This window comes from Wasmannia auropunctata, unplaced genomic scaffold (genome assembly GCF_000956235.1).
Source record: "Wasmannia auropunctata unplaced genomic scaffold, wasmannia.A_1.0 LD336106.1, whole genome shotgun sequence".
Taxonomy (NCBI): domain Eukaryota; kingdom Metazoa; phylum Arthropoda; class Insecta; order Hymenoptera; family Formicidae; genus Wasmannia; species Wasmannia auropunctata.
The window spans coordinates 6,888,103-6,902,665 of NW_012026784.1; the positions used below are offsets into that span (position 1 = coordinate 6,888,103).

Here is a 14,563-nt window from a genome sequence, read left to right on the forward strand (position 1 = left end):
ACTGCACGGGAGTTTGCGCATGCGAGAGATTCTTCCCTTCCGGCTTCCCCCCCTCTGTGACCTCAGTTTTTAGCTACAATTTTTTTCGTGAAGGACGTTACAGAAAATAAACCTACGATCTCTGTGCCAAGAAAAACTTAAAAGACCTCGTTCCGTTGTTGACATTACATGCAAAATATGGTATACCTGCACTTTCCGTCAAACCTAACCGAGGAAGAGTTGATGCTGCAGACTAAGTTCAGCAAGCTAAAGAGAAAGGTATAGGTTATGTTTTTGTATCACGCATACGATGAAATTTAATTTGATATCTATTAAATAAATATCTATTTTCTGAGTTAAATCCATAACGCAAAATCCAAATTTCTGTTTAATCTGCATGTGAAGATCATTTCCTCAAGTAATTGTGCGTGTCTAGCTGTATGGGGGCGATTACCTTATCTTATTCTTTATTGTTATCGATCATTCGTCGTTTTATAGAAAAGAGCACTACAAGATCTGAAGGCTCCTAAACAGGAAGCAGAACGCATTCCTCAAGCGCCAAAACGGCCTACAGAGGCAAGAGATGCTCGCGAAGTAGCCAAGAAATTGATCAAGTCCGGCGTAATCACAGCCCCGAAGACCCCTAAGCGGCCGGAGCAGACATTCAAGAGATCTCGCGGACTGGAGAGGAAGTTAAACAGCACGGAGAAGACGATCAGTTCCTACCAACCGTTCTCCGCGATGCAGGAGGAGGAAGAAACGGAGGTAGCTAGGCCGAAAACCAAGGATTTATATAATAACTTTGTCGGTGCTCAGGCCACCGGGGAGAGTAACGCCAGTGATACTCAATCTCCCACTAAACAGGAGATTAAGCCACGTGCCGGAAATACAATATTTGTATGCGGTTACAAAATAACGGAGGATTATCTAAAGAAGCATTTCCAAAGTTTTGGAAATATCGTCAATATTTCCATGGAAGTAGAGAAAAAGTAAATATACAAATCATTTTTTTCTCATATATCTATACTAATCACTCAAAGTAGTTTAGATATTTCCAATGTAAATCGTTAATAATTAATACTGTTTTCATTCTTACAGCCATGGCTTTATAACTTTTGAGAAGGCTGAAGCGGCTGAGAGAGCGATAAGCGAAATGGACGGTAGTATGGTCTCGTCCATCCAATTAAAAGTATCGTTAGCAAGGAGGCAGCCGGTAATAGAACCGGTCAGCGACACTATGTCCAGCTCTATGTGGTCACCGATAGCAGCTAATTATTCCCAGAAAAGTGCACACAAAGACAGGCGGGAGCTCAAGGTATACGAAGAGGATCTCTTCCAGTAAATGTAATATTTTTGTTGGCCACAATTTCTGCAATTTCTAGTTCCAATTTTGTATATAATATCAATATGACATCATGGCATATCATGATACTTTTTGTTGTATCTAGTATTATTTAAAAATGTATATTAATTTATATTTTTAATTATGTTCTTCCATTTCTCATTATGATCATTTATCAACAAATTCGAATAGCATTCTTCTGTATATTCTTTATGTCTAATAATTGATTTATTATTATAATTGTATAACAAAGTTCATAATAGAGTATAGAAATATTCATTTATATATAAGAAAAGATATTATACAATCGAACCTTGTTAATCAGCTGAATCTTAGTCTTTAATTTCTTTTTTTTTTGTATTTTCACTGATTGATTTTGATTAATTAGATTATGTAGAAAATGTTTTCTAGCTATTTTATTAAATAATATTTGGTGTCGAGTTAGACATCACTGACTCTATTCTAATCTTTTTGCTAGTAATTTTTTTCAAATTAGATTGAAGACATATCATTTATATCACTTATAGCTTCAGTTTTTTTAAAAGTTATAAAATCATGGTTGTAAGAAAGAAAGAAGCATTAATTATCATATCGAAATATCTGTTAAAACTTTAAGTGCACATTATTCTACATGAGAAAAAACAAGGTGTACTTTAGGAGAAAGTAAAAAGTAAATAGAAATTATTCTCCGACAAGAAATTAGAAAAGCAAAGGTTCGAATTAAATAATATATTTTCTTATTATTGACTGATGTATGTATGTATATATATGTGTACCACATAAAATTAATTAAGAACTGTCGTAGTGTCCTTAAAATATTAAAGTTTATAATTGTATATTTGGCATATATTAATGATATATATGTATAATTACAATTCGTTTCTTACAAACCTGGCACTTCGTTTTATTCTAATATGTGTACAAGAACTCTAATTCCATTCGAATTCTCCTTACTTTGTCGTGTTCTAGTCGGTATTTTTTTTTTTCGAGACAAAATCGTACAAAACAGATTTATACAATTACAGGTACGAAATTTTAATTTCTACGAACCAATGAATTATTTACGAATTTGTGTACACGATGTAGGCGAAATGGATTGCGAAGGTGCTATTGAGGGGGATTGAAGTAATCCCAATGATGATGATGTGTTACAATCCGCGTGTTACTAAAATAATATATCAACAAGCCTACGATCAGAAGTAACAGGGCGCATATCGCTAATTCCACTTCTCTGACCTTCTCTCTCGTGTCATCCACACTTAACGTGGACGTTAGATACCTTATGAGACACCTCATGGCTCTTATACCGGTCGAACGAAGTGCTCGAAGAAGCTGCTGCGTAGTGTCTATAACACCGGGTTCCGTATCGGAGCGTTGACTCGTTGGCGTTTCACTTCTCAGAGAAAAGAATTGAGCCGGAATTTCGGAAGCTGGAAAGGCGATGAAGTGAGTCGAGCTTAGGGGAAAGGAGGATACTGGCGATTGAGAGGACTCCCGTTGCTTTTCCGTAAGGGAGCTTTCTCTCTCGTCGGAAGAGTGCGAAATAACAGCACGCTTGGGCTGACCGTCTTTAGAGACATCGTGTCTCGCGTCCGAAGAATAGGAAATGACGGCACGTTGCGGCTTAGCTTCCGCCGAGGTACCACCGTGTCCTGATACAGGGCTTGAATCGGGCATATCGGGAGTCACGGAGATGGCTGGTGGCAATGAACGGACCGGAGACGCGGTTTGCCGCATACTTTTGCTAGGCGAGGGGGATCTAGATCTTGAAGTGCGAGGGGTTTGTTCTTTACTATCGGACACATCGTCTTTGCTGCCACGAAGACCTGTAGACGTTGCGCTCAGCTCGGTGGTAGCAGTAGCAGTAGCAGTAGCAGTAGTAGTAATAGTAGTAGAAGTAGTAATAGTAGTAGTAGTAGTCTGGACAGAGATACTTGGAGATTCGCCGACGCGCTCCGGCGACTCTCTCGATTCGGAGGGCCGGGCTGAGGGCGCATCCGACGGAGGATATGAAGCACGAGATTCATCCACGTGGGAGCCCGACGTGGTTCGTGAACTCAAAGTTAGGGGGTGTTCGGAATCTAAAATTCGTAAGGACTTATCTTGAGCGACCGTGAGCAAGTGTGTGGTGGATTCGTCTTTACCCTTGGTCTCTAATGTATCTATCGTAAGTGTCTGTGGGGGTGGGAATTCTTTGGTTTGAGCAACTAAGAGGGGATGTGATATCTCTTTGTCCCTGACATCTACTACGTTTGTTTTAACAACCTTTTGGTCCTCGCCAGCCTCGGCCTTCTCTTCCGTGGACGCTGGTTCGTTCACGACAGTCTCACTGGGCTTCGCCGTTTCCGGTGGAACGTCCTGCGAAGCAGGTTGCCGCTCCTGAACTGGACTATCATCCGTGGTGGGAATGTCGGTTATCTTGTGGCTCGCGGACTCCTTCTCGCTCTCACGATGTCTCTCTTGCGCCTGGGTAGTCACCACGGTCTCCAAGTGGCTCCTGATCGCCATCAGCTCTCTGATGATGGCAGGCGACAAACTCTCCTCCATGGAACCGCCGCCTCTCAATTCCGACGCCGTGATCATCATCGCGTCCACTTCGGACGCGACGATCTTGTGAGCTTCTATCTGCGACACGCTCAGTCGATCGACCTTTAAATCTCCGACCTCGAGACTGCTGATTCTCAACGGCTCGTCGGACAGCAGACTCGACTTGACTTGTGGCCGCGATTGCGATTCTTCCGTGATGCGTTCCTCCAGATGTGGCGCCGATCTGTGCTTGTTCTTCAAGTCGATCTCTCTCGTGGGTGACGGTGACGTTAGCGACACCGTGTCGTACGCCATTCGGATGTCCTCTTCTCCTGGGAGCTGCTCTTCTTCTTCTTCTTCTTCATCTTCTTCCTCCTCTTTTTTTTCCTCTTTTCGTAGAAATTGTGGCATCGGTAGCGGAGGTACGGGAGGTGTGGCCGTTCTACTTGGACTGGGGATACGCTCCATCGATACCATTATTTGCGAGCCCGATCTGGAAGGAGTCATTATGAGTTTTGCCTGGGTTATCTCCTCGATCACCATATCGTCCGGCAATGGATCGGTCTGCGTCGCCGTTGTTGCCTCATTTGTCTCCGCGTATTCGAACGGGGTGCGAGGTCGTCCGACTATCGCGCGGTCTTTCCTCGCCCTGGGTGGTCGCGGCGGTGCCGGAAGTGGACGACCTTGGATCCTGTTGAGCAATTTGCCGCTGCGAAGATCCCGATGTTCAACTTCATCCGCGCCGACCTCGATGTACGGCGCGGATTCGGACGGTACTAGACTCGCGCTGATGATCGTCTCCGACGTCATGCTAGTGTCTCCCGTTCTAGTGGGCCCCAGAGTGCTGTACGCTCGTTGAGGTCGTTTAGGCGGGGTCGGTTTCGGCATCGTGGCGAACTTGCCGCGTTTTCTTCTGGGTGGCGGCGGTCTAGGCGGCTTCTCCCGCTTCTCCACGATCGCGTAACCCGAGACATCGCGCGACGAACCGTTCTCCTCCTCCCGCGGTATGTCCTCCTCGACGTAGTCGGCCTCCGGCAGAGATTCCGCGCCATGCGACGTCCTGTCCTCATCGCCGGCGACCGATGTCCTCGAGCGGGATCGTCTTTTCGGCGGTATCGGTACCGGCTCCGGCGCGACGTCTTCCCGTCCAAGACGCGCATCCAAATTCTCGATGTCCTCGTGACTCGCAGACATGACGACGTCACCGTTGGCGAATCGCTCGGCTGCCGATTGCCGCGATCGCGACGATTTCGCCGGAATTATCGGCTTTCTGGACTCGATGATCTCGATCTCCCACTCGTCGTGATGACCGTTGCAAATCGGTGTTGCGCCCACGTCACCGTTTCTTCGGTCCATCACCGCTTCCCGATGCGAACGTTTTCTGCGTATCGGTACGACCGGTGGCATGGACGAAAGAGCGGCGGACGAGTCGGGTACAGCAGTAACGGGTGTCGGTGGGGCGAGTATCGATGTTTCCATCGGCGGCTGCGAGTGACTGCGCAAGGACGACCTCGACTTTCTGCGCACCGGTTTCACCACGACAATGTCGTCCAACGGCTCCTGCAGTGGTTCCGGTTGATCTCCCTCCGCCTGGTACACCACGCGATGTCTAGAGTCGCTTCTGGAATCGCTCCTGGTGCGCTCGCGGAACATTTCGGTCGACGCCTCTCGACTGCGTCGCGCCGCCGCCGATCGTTCCCGTTTCGGTCTGACCGGTGGTATCGCCTCGTTGGACTCCACTAAACCCTCCTTGTGCTTCCGCAAAGTCCGCGTTCTCGCAGGACGTTGAGGCGGAGTAGGTGGTAGCTCGTCGTCCTGCAACGCGTTGATGACCTCTGATATGAGAGCATTTCGGATCTCATCGGTCAAGTAATTGCCCAGATTCATGTCGTCCTGGCTGATACCGCTCTCCCGCAGGAAGAACTCGTCCGAGTCGATCTCCTCTATCACTCCGCGACGCCTTCGATCGCATGAACTGCCGCTGGACGCTTGCTGCTCCCGATCCGATTGTATCGAGGAAGGCTCGTGCTCCTCTTCACCTTCCTCCTCTTCGGACGCCTTGCGCGGTCTAAATCGCCTCGGATCCACCGCCATGAACGCCCCGTCGTATCTTTCTTGCTCCAGAACTCGCGGCATGTCCTCGTCCAACGATCGCGACCTCGGGATCGGTTTGAATTTCTCCTTGTACATCATCTGTTGATTCGCATGCCAATCATCTTGTACCGCCATGTCCTCGTTCTCTTCATCGTCATCTCGATGAACGTGTTCGATTTCCTGATCGTCATATAATTTCGGATGCATCCCTATCACTTCCGCGTGTTCGTACGATTCTTCCCGCCTTCGCGACTTGTGCGATCTCTTCGGGGGAGCGGGATGCCGTTCCGACATCTCTGACGATTCTTGCTCGTAATCCATGTACTGTATCTCCTCTTCATCATATTGTTCTCGCTTTCTCGTATCCTCCCACGGAATCGCGCGAGCCGCCGCCAATATCTCCTCCTCCGTTCTCGCGGACAATCTCGGCGGTTCCTCCATCGAACTCTGACGCAACGGAGGAGAGCCGTCGCTCCCCGCCGCTTCCTCCGGACGATCTTGGTCCTGAACGTAAGCCGAGTCTCCAAAACGTTGCGCCCACCTGGCGCCGAAGGATTTTGCCTTCCGCGCGCGAGGATAGGTCGCGCTCTCCGCCGACTGGGCCCTGGAATCCTTGGGCGAGGACGTCGCGTACTCGCCGCGTTTCTTGGACTTCTTGTCGAAGATGCGCGGATATGTGGCGAAGTCGAAGATATTGCGCTTGGAGCCGGCGGTGGACTCTGTCGAATGCTGCTGCTGTTGCTCGCGCAGGGGAGGCGGCCGCTTAATGCGAGCGAGTGCCTCGGGCAGGCGGATGTTAGGCTTCTTGATGGTGAACTTCGACTTGTCCGGCAAGTGGAAGCGCGACTTGTCCGGGAAATTGAACTTCGGTCTCTCCGGTAGGTGAAACTTGGACCTGTCGGGCAGACTGAATTTCCCCGTCTTCTCGGAGATGGATGTTTTTATCCGGTCGATTCTGCTGGGTCGCTTCTCTACGGGCTTGCGAGACTTGTCCGACTTGCCGCTACTCGCCGCCGCCGATCTCACTATGGTCGTTGTCGTCGTCGTCGTTGTCGTCGTTGCTTTTTCGGGCTTCTGCCGTTTCTGCGGGAACGAGAACATGGGCCGCTGGATACCACGGAGCCGAGAGCGTAGCTTACCAGCTTGTGTCTTCAGGCGTTGAGGTAGGCCGCGAGTGCCGCGTTGACGCGGCAGCTCCTCTATCGCCGACGAGTCTACCTGGAATGACAAATGCTTCTCTGAAAAATAATGTGAGAAATGGCGAATCTTATTTTTTAAAAAATTTCTCAATATTGTCTAGACGTTTTAAAAAAATTTTTGTTTATACAAATTATATATTTTCAGAAACTATTAGAAATATAGCCAACATTCTTTTTAATTTTTATTTTAATTTAATCAAGATTTAATAATAATGAAATTAGAATAAATTAATTATGAATTTGTTTTTTACAAATGTTATGTAAAATATGTTCGAATGTTCGAATGTTTTTAACTCTGAGCTACATCAATTTTATAATATATCTGAATGTTAATACAAACATTTTTAATAGTAAAAACTCTTCTATATATTTTCTAAAAAAAACTGGAATTGTTAGAATTAAAATATTACAAATAATTCATTTTGAGGTCACCATGAAAATGGATTAGAGTCGTGCGAAGCATTCGACATGCAATACCGTTTAGAAACACGCAAAGTGTATTAAAAGTGAATATTTTTAAGTGCTGTGAAGTACAATAGCTAGCCACTGTAGCTAATCGCGAGAGGTAAGCCATCGTCAGGTTCGGCATCGAATCTATTGTCGGATCCACCGAAATAAATCGCGAAGACTTTCGCGGGCTGACGCGGGGCGCGAATCTGTGCGGCGCGAAACGACTTCACGTCCTCATTGAAAAATATCGGCAAGGTCGTGAGATGATAAATATCCCGACGACGCTCATATATATTCTTGGATCCGATTGCGCCACCGAGATGGAGAAGCTCGAGTTTTCTGGAGCGTACTGCGTGCGACGGTGTTGCACAATCGGACAGTGACACGCTCGCGTTCGCGCGCCTCCTTTTTACACGCGAGTTTCGCTAAATATAGGCGGCATATTCGGCGCGAGTAACAACCCAAAGACAACAAGACCAGCCCCGCGAGCCTCGTGGCGAGAGCTTTTAAATTTCGGGGGGAGGGGTCTCTATCGATTCGCGCGGCAGCTATATTTAACCGTTTTTTTATTTTATTCCCTTTTGTTCAATTCGCGAACGAGGATGCCTCCGCACCAGCCACGATTCTCGGCCAATGAATATTGATTTACCGATTGGTGTTATTATTTTCACATATATATAAGTTAAAACAGTCAAATAAAACAAATTAAACCAGTAAATTCCATATGTGAGATAAAAAAATTAAATTTATGAAGAAAGACTAAGACGGTGTTATTGAATCATCAATTTAAAATGTTCCTGTATTCCTGATAATAGAAACATCTCATTAAATTGACTGATAGCTTTTAAAACTGTCTATCCACCCTGTCTAGCCACCCGCAGTTTCACAAGTGTTTTCATGGATTAAACAAATTTTCCTACAACAGCCAAATTCTTCTTCCTCGTGTACGTTTCTTAAATATTTATCAGGCGCCCAACTGTGAACTCTACCTGACTAGTGTTAATCTCGCCGTCGGTTCTCGACTCGGTGTAGGGAGTAGGTGTGAGGAACCGCTCCTCAAGCCTGTCCTGAAACTGCTGTGCCGTGGGTTCCAGCTCCTCGGCGGAGGTGTCACCGCCGGTTTCGCCGAGCTCGCGGCCCTCCATCGCGCTGTCCTCGATTTTGCCATCCAGCGGCAGGATCACGTCGCCGTCCCTGGTCAACTCCGGCGGCAACCGGCCCCGGTCGTCGATGCTGTCGTCGCTGTCGGCGACGGGCATCACGTCCGTGTCGGTGATTCGCACGACCGGTGCCATCGCCGGATGCGGCAGCGACGGCGGCGGCGGCGGCGGCGGCGGCGCGATCGGTTCGTAGTCGTGCTCGCTATAAGCGAGAATTCGCGCTTATACTGTGAGACCATGTAAATAAAACTGCGTGCTAACATTGAATCATTAATAACGGTGTTGACCCAAAGAGTTTTGTATGTCTTACCATATACGCCATAATAGAATTTTATTATAAGCGTATAATGATGAGATATGATTTGATTAAAAATAAGAATTATTAATTGTGTACTTTCTACTTTACAATGTCATCTAGCTTTTGATGTGCCATTCAAAATTTTGTTGAATTGACACTTATTTTTTGAATAATTTTGATAGCATGATCTTCACTAAAACGTGATTGGAAAGTCAGGCATCAGTTATAGATGACTACTATGATATCAATGTATTAATTAAACAACTGAGAAATACGTTTACTTCTTATGACTTTGCCATTCATAAAGCTGTAAATTTTGAATGTATTTTTAACAAAATGTAATGTGATAACTTGATTAGATTTTGTCAGGCGGTTTCCTTACCGTTTTGGTAAAGTTAATAATCGGAGTATTGAATACAAATGTGTATAGCAAAAATTGTACAAGTCGCGATTGATAATCTATAATATCGTTGAAAGTGTTGAAACCTCCTGAATCGCAACGATCGAAAATGTAAATTTTGTTCGAGAGTTATGATGAAAATAGCATGATGAAATATGAATTCTTATTCCCGGGATGTCGGTTAAGTTGTTTTCATATCACGATATTCGATAATTAGTCGTATTTATAAGAAAAAAATAATACATTTGATAGCAATACGAAATTCGTTATTCGATCATTCTAAACTTGTCTAGACTTCGTGTTTTACATATCTTCTATTTTCTCCCATTTGATGACGTATTATTCCACATGTTTGACCTCTTTCCAATCTCAAGAGACCAATGTAAACGAATGCAAGGCAAAATTACACAGGATACCTATATCGAAGAGATCATGTCGATCGAACAAAACTCATCAACTGATACATGCCCTCATGTCATTTCGCGTTATGTTCACTTTTTTTAGAATCGAGCAGAAAAGTCGGTTATATTTTTGTACTGTTGTTTTAAAGGATGTAGTACTCCGCACGTTTCCCATCGACTTTCTATAACATTTTATCTCTTTACAGATCTCCGAAAATACATCACTTTTCTATATGAAAAATTACGATTGTATCTAAAAATTTCTCATTCTATCTACTATGAATGAAATCAAAAATTGAGAGTGGTAATAAATTCGATAAATTTAAAATTTTTAGTGCTATTCAGGTATAGAAAAGTTCAAAATGTGACACAAATATTGACAAAAATATCTGGAGACGTCTTAAATTTTTTAAACTGTCTTTCTCTACTTTTCAGACATCTCTTGTATTTTCTCGTGTATTTTCCGTGTTGTTTGAAATATATCATGCACTGATTTTTATTCAGTAAAGCGGAAAGATGCTTTTGCTTCTCTGTAAAGCCGAGATTCGGACTCGTTGAATTAGATTAGGTATACTCTCAATGTCCACAGCAAACGCGCTCTGTTCAGTGTAACACGGTCCCGTCAGATGTCCAGCCTCATCCCGGGGACATCGCAGCATGCGCACGATGTACCGGTACGCGGATGCGGGACACGCGGGTCGCGGACGGGGAAACTGGACTTGGCGGATTTGGGAGCTGACCGAGCTTTCTATCTATAGCCACCCGGGCGAACCTTAAATAGCAGCGGCGGTACGCGACGCGGTTTCGCACGGTGTAACCTATCCGATGCGCGACCGATATTTGCGATGAAATGAACAGGTAATCCTCCTGGAGGTACCCGCTTTACGTAGCCGACGATCGGAGGGTGGGTCCAAGTGTGTTTCTCGTCGGTTTTTCGACTTGGACGGGACGTTGGTGTACAGGGGGGGATACTGACCTGCAGCGGACCGCAGGTGGCTGCTGCATCGTTCTGGATGACGGTCTGACGAGGAGAGCACGTCGTTCCGGCAGAAGCGAGTCGCTCTGGTAATACTGACACCCGCAACGGACCTCGCGTCCGAGGCTCGACGTCGACGACGCCCGCGAAGTGCGTCCTCGTTGCTCCGGCTCCATCCCCACCTCCGGAGAGACGCCGCGGCCGCACACGGAGGTCCGGCACTAATCCACCTCCAGTCTCCTCTTCCTCTATCCGCCTACCTGAACGACGATCAAGGAGCGACGGCGACGACGACGACGACGACGACGACGTTTCGTCGTTCCTCCCGAGACGTCGTTCACGAAATACCCTTCGCCACCCGAATCGAAGGGAAGAGGGAGAGACAGCAAGAGGAAGAAGACAGAAAGAGAAAGAGAGAGAAAGAGGAAGAAAGAGGGAAAGATAGAGGGAGAGAGACAGAATAGAGAGGAGGCTGAGCGGCCCGCTAGAGCAGCCCGCTGCAGCGGCTCCTAGGCGACTCCCTTCTGTACCCTCGGCCGCCCATCGTGAGCGCGACCGGGGAGGACATCGGATTATTTATAGCAGCCTCCGGTATTCGACGGGCTACGACACTGTCTCGGATCGTTCGAGCCGCCGGATCACCTGGTGCATCCGCGGTCCACGCAAATTTTCTACCGCGGATGCATTGTCGCTCGGCCGGGAATTTTAAGATACGGACTGGTGTTTCTCCACTTCTTCATTTGGTTTCGGTTTGATAAACGTATATAGAGGGAAAATCGTGTCGATGAGAATTTTCGCGATTGGCTGAGTACCAAAAGCGACGGTATTTCTGTAACGTGCACGTTAGTATCTGCAGTTAACTAAGGAAGAAAGCGAATCTCGACGTGACTTGTGAAACGCGTACGGGACTACTTGAACTCGCCACCGTCGTCATCTCTCAGCGATAAATGACGCTGACGAGTGCCGCTAACGCAGCAGGGAATTAGGGTATAGCTGCGGTATTCTATGTTGCGTTAGCACCACTTATCGATGTCTTAATTATCGGTGGAAGGTCGGCGGTGTGAGCGCTTTCACGCGACTCGGTCTTTTAGTCATTACTTAATTATATGCACAAATTCGCTTCTCTCTAAGTATTTCTTGCTGTTATTAACAATATATATATCCATGCAGATTGAAAATGCGACTTAAAAAAACGAGATGCTGCGCTACAGAAATTAAAGGAAGAAGAATAAAAAAAATATGAGCCTCACACGAGCACACCCGCGGTTCTCCGCTCTTCCGTTTCCACTTGATAATTATTCCTCGAAGATCCTCCTCGCAGCTACGGGATGAAACAGGCGCGATTCGATGGATCTGAGTAAAAAGTATACGTATATGTTTCTCGAAGCAGGAAAGTGTTTCGACTTGAGATAATAGAAAAACACGAAGATTACGTGATTTGATTTGAAAGTGAAATTTTTTCCTTTCGAACAATCTCTCTCTCTCTCTCTCTCTCTCTCTCTCTGCGCTGCGATGGCGCGCGTTATCTCGCAGCACGCGAGCGTATAAAGAAAGATATAAAGGCGGACGAACGTCATGCGCGGGCGACATGGATTCGGCGATTGTGTCACATCTTGGCACTCGATGCCAGGCACCGCGATACAATGCTCGATGATGGCGACGGCTGTCGCCTTTGTTAATGCACCTCGGTCAATGTAAAAATAATTCGTAGAGAAAGACGCAGCTGCATTGCATTCTTCTCGAAAGCTGCACGTTCGTAATTCTACATATTCGTAACTCTGTATACACGGACGACGTTTTCCGCAGTGTATATACACGTGTATTTGGTGTCCCAAGATTACCGGCACATCTTTCACGTACCGAAAAGATTAATTAAGAGCTAAGTCTTCCCTTACAATTTTGGCCTGTATCGTCATGATGCAGTTATATTCATTCTCAAGCTCAATAGATAAATAAAGAGAATGTATAAAAGTCGGTACACTTGTAACATACTTAATGACTTTACATTTTTGCTCAAAATGGTTCAAATTAATCGAGAAGTGGCAGTAGAAGCGATGATAATTCTGTGACACCCTGCATACTATACAGAGGATTCAGTGACGAATGGTAAAACTGAGGGGTTGATTTCACGTACAAAAATAAATCGAAATCGATCATTTAGGTTTGAAAAGCATTATAAGCTCCACAATTTTTGAAAGCCACTTTCTTGAACGCGGAGTCTCAGTACAAAAAAAATTTAGTCTAGTCTGATTTATTTTTGCGTGTATTTTCTCGATTGTACCATTCATCACGGGACAATCCGTATAAAACGTTATATATATATTTTTTTTCCTTGATGCCTATCGCGTATTATACAGGGTGTTCCAGACGTACCACGTCATTTCGACCTGTCAAACTGTTAAACCGAGAGGTTCTCTCGTAGAGAGAATAGAGTGCCAACAGTTCTTGAATCATGAACAATGAGAAATTCAAGTTTCACGAGTGTAAATAAGTAACGAAGTGCCGTATCTCAGCCAACTTTAAGCGAGGCTTGCTTCTAGATAAACTTTTAATCCAGAACTCGTTCAAGATATTCAATCTATAAAACTAAATGCGGCGAATCGTGCTGCACGATTTAAGAGGTCTCGCTGAAGTATAAGAACTCCGCTCGAAAGCACGTCAACGATCACGCGACTGAAAGATGGTCCGGTAGGTCTGAAACGCTCCATACTTTTGCAACAGTTTATAAAATATATAGAATATACAGTACATGTTATGCATGTGTGTATCGTGTCTGTAAATATATAGTACATTGTATGTGTGTGTGTGTGTGTGTGTGTTACGCTTAGGAGTCCTATAACGACGTTCGCTCGACGTTCGTACGACGGCCGCTTAAAATCCGATATAGCGTGGTGTCGTTCAGGAGGAAAGGGGGGAGGGGTGATCGCATGTACAAGTGAGCGCCTAGCAATTTCTTCCGATAATCTTCTCCGACTCGCATGGCCGCTCGCTTATCCCGCGCGAGTCGTCATCCGTACGGTTAACGTCAAACTCCTCGTCAAGCTCGTAGACCGCGCTCTACTTTTTGCTTATAAATAAACGAGTGAGGAGGAGAAGAGACGTTTCCATGCGCGCGTGGGTGACGCTCGGCCGGTTGCAAGCAACCACGACGACGATGACGACGGCGGCGGCGGCGGCGGCGGCGACGTGGTGTCGGAGACGAAATGATGCGTCTCTGCCTTGAATCGAAACGACGCGGGGACGGTGAGCGCGCTTTCACGGTGTTTGAAAATACAAGACAGAGAAAATGCAAATATCGGGGATGTGTGTTATTCCGGTTATTCGTACGAAAATTATATTGCCACTCCATATATATATATATATATATATATGCATATATATATGTATATACCTATGTTACAGTTCAAGCATTCGAGCGTATTTTCAAGTGTGTAACTCTTGAAGAACCAGAAGCGGTAATTTTATCTTTACATTATCAGTCCGAAGCGACGGTGCGTAGCAGCAACACTCGCTCGATCGCCGATCGTGTTTCCCTGGGATTCTCCGTGATTCGCAGCGTTGTCGTTTATAATCGGACGGTGTAGGCGAGTCCCATCGTCCGGCGATTACGCGAAATCGGTAGAGAGCGATTATCCTGCCTCGGTGGCCGCGTGGCGACGTTATCACGGCGTTGTCGCGCGCTATACCCCCGGTGTACCCGCGTCCAAGTTCCTGGGGAGGGACTCCGGGATCCCTGAG

At 46.1% G+C, this 14,563-nt stretch overlaps 2 protein-coding genes across 2 annotated transcripts; one reads left to right on the forward strand and one right to left on the reverse strand.

Annotated features, from left to right (window-relative positions):
- The first annotated feature begins 3 nt into the window (after window positions 1–3).
- On the forward strand, window positions 4–1,669 carry LOC105455247 (negative elongation factor E). Its single transcript, XM_011698443.1, has 3 exons — window positions 4–258; window positions 478–968; window positions 1,078–1,669. Exons 1-3 carry the CDS (start codon window positions 169–171, stop codon window positions 1,319–1,321), a joined length of 825 nt encoding a protein of 274 aa, XP_011696745.1. The 5' UTR covers window positions 4–168; the 3' UTR covers window positions 1,322–1,669.
- Window positions 1,670–2,200: 531 nt separating this feature from the next.
- LOC105455244 lies at window positions 2,201–11,185 on the reverse strand. Its single transcript, XM_011698430.1, has 3 exons — window positions 10,826–11,185; window positions 8,580–8,952; window positions 2,201–7,159 (listed from the first exon to the last, which is right to left on the reverse strand). The coding sequence occupies exons 1-3, from the start codon at window positions 10,999–11,001 to the stop codon at window positions 2,429–2,431; spliced, it is 5,280 nt and encodes a 1,759-aa protein (XP_011696732.1). The 5' UTR covers window positions 11,002–11,185; the 3' UTR covers window positions 2,201–2,428.
- Between the last annotated feature and the right edge of the window lie 3,378 nt (window positions 11,186–14,563).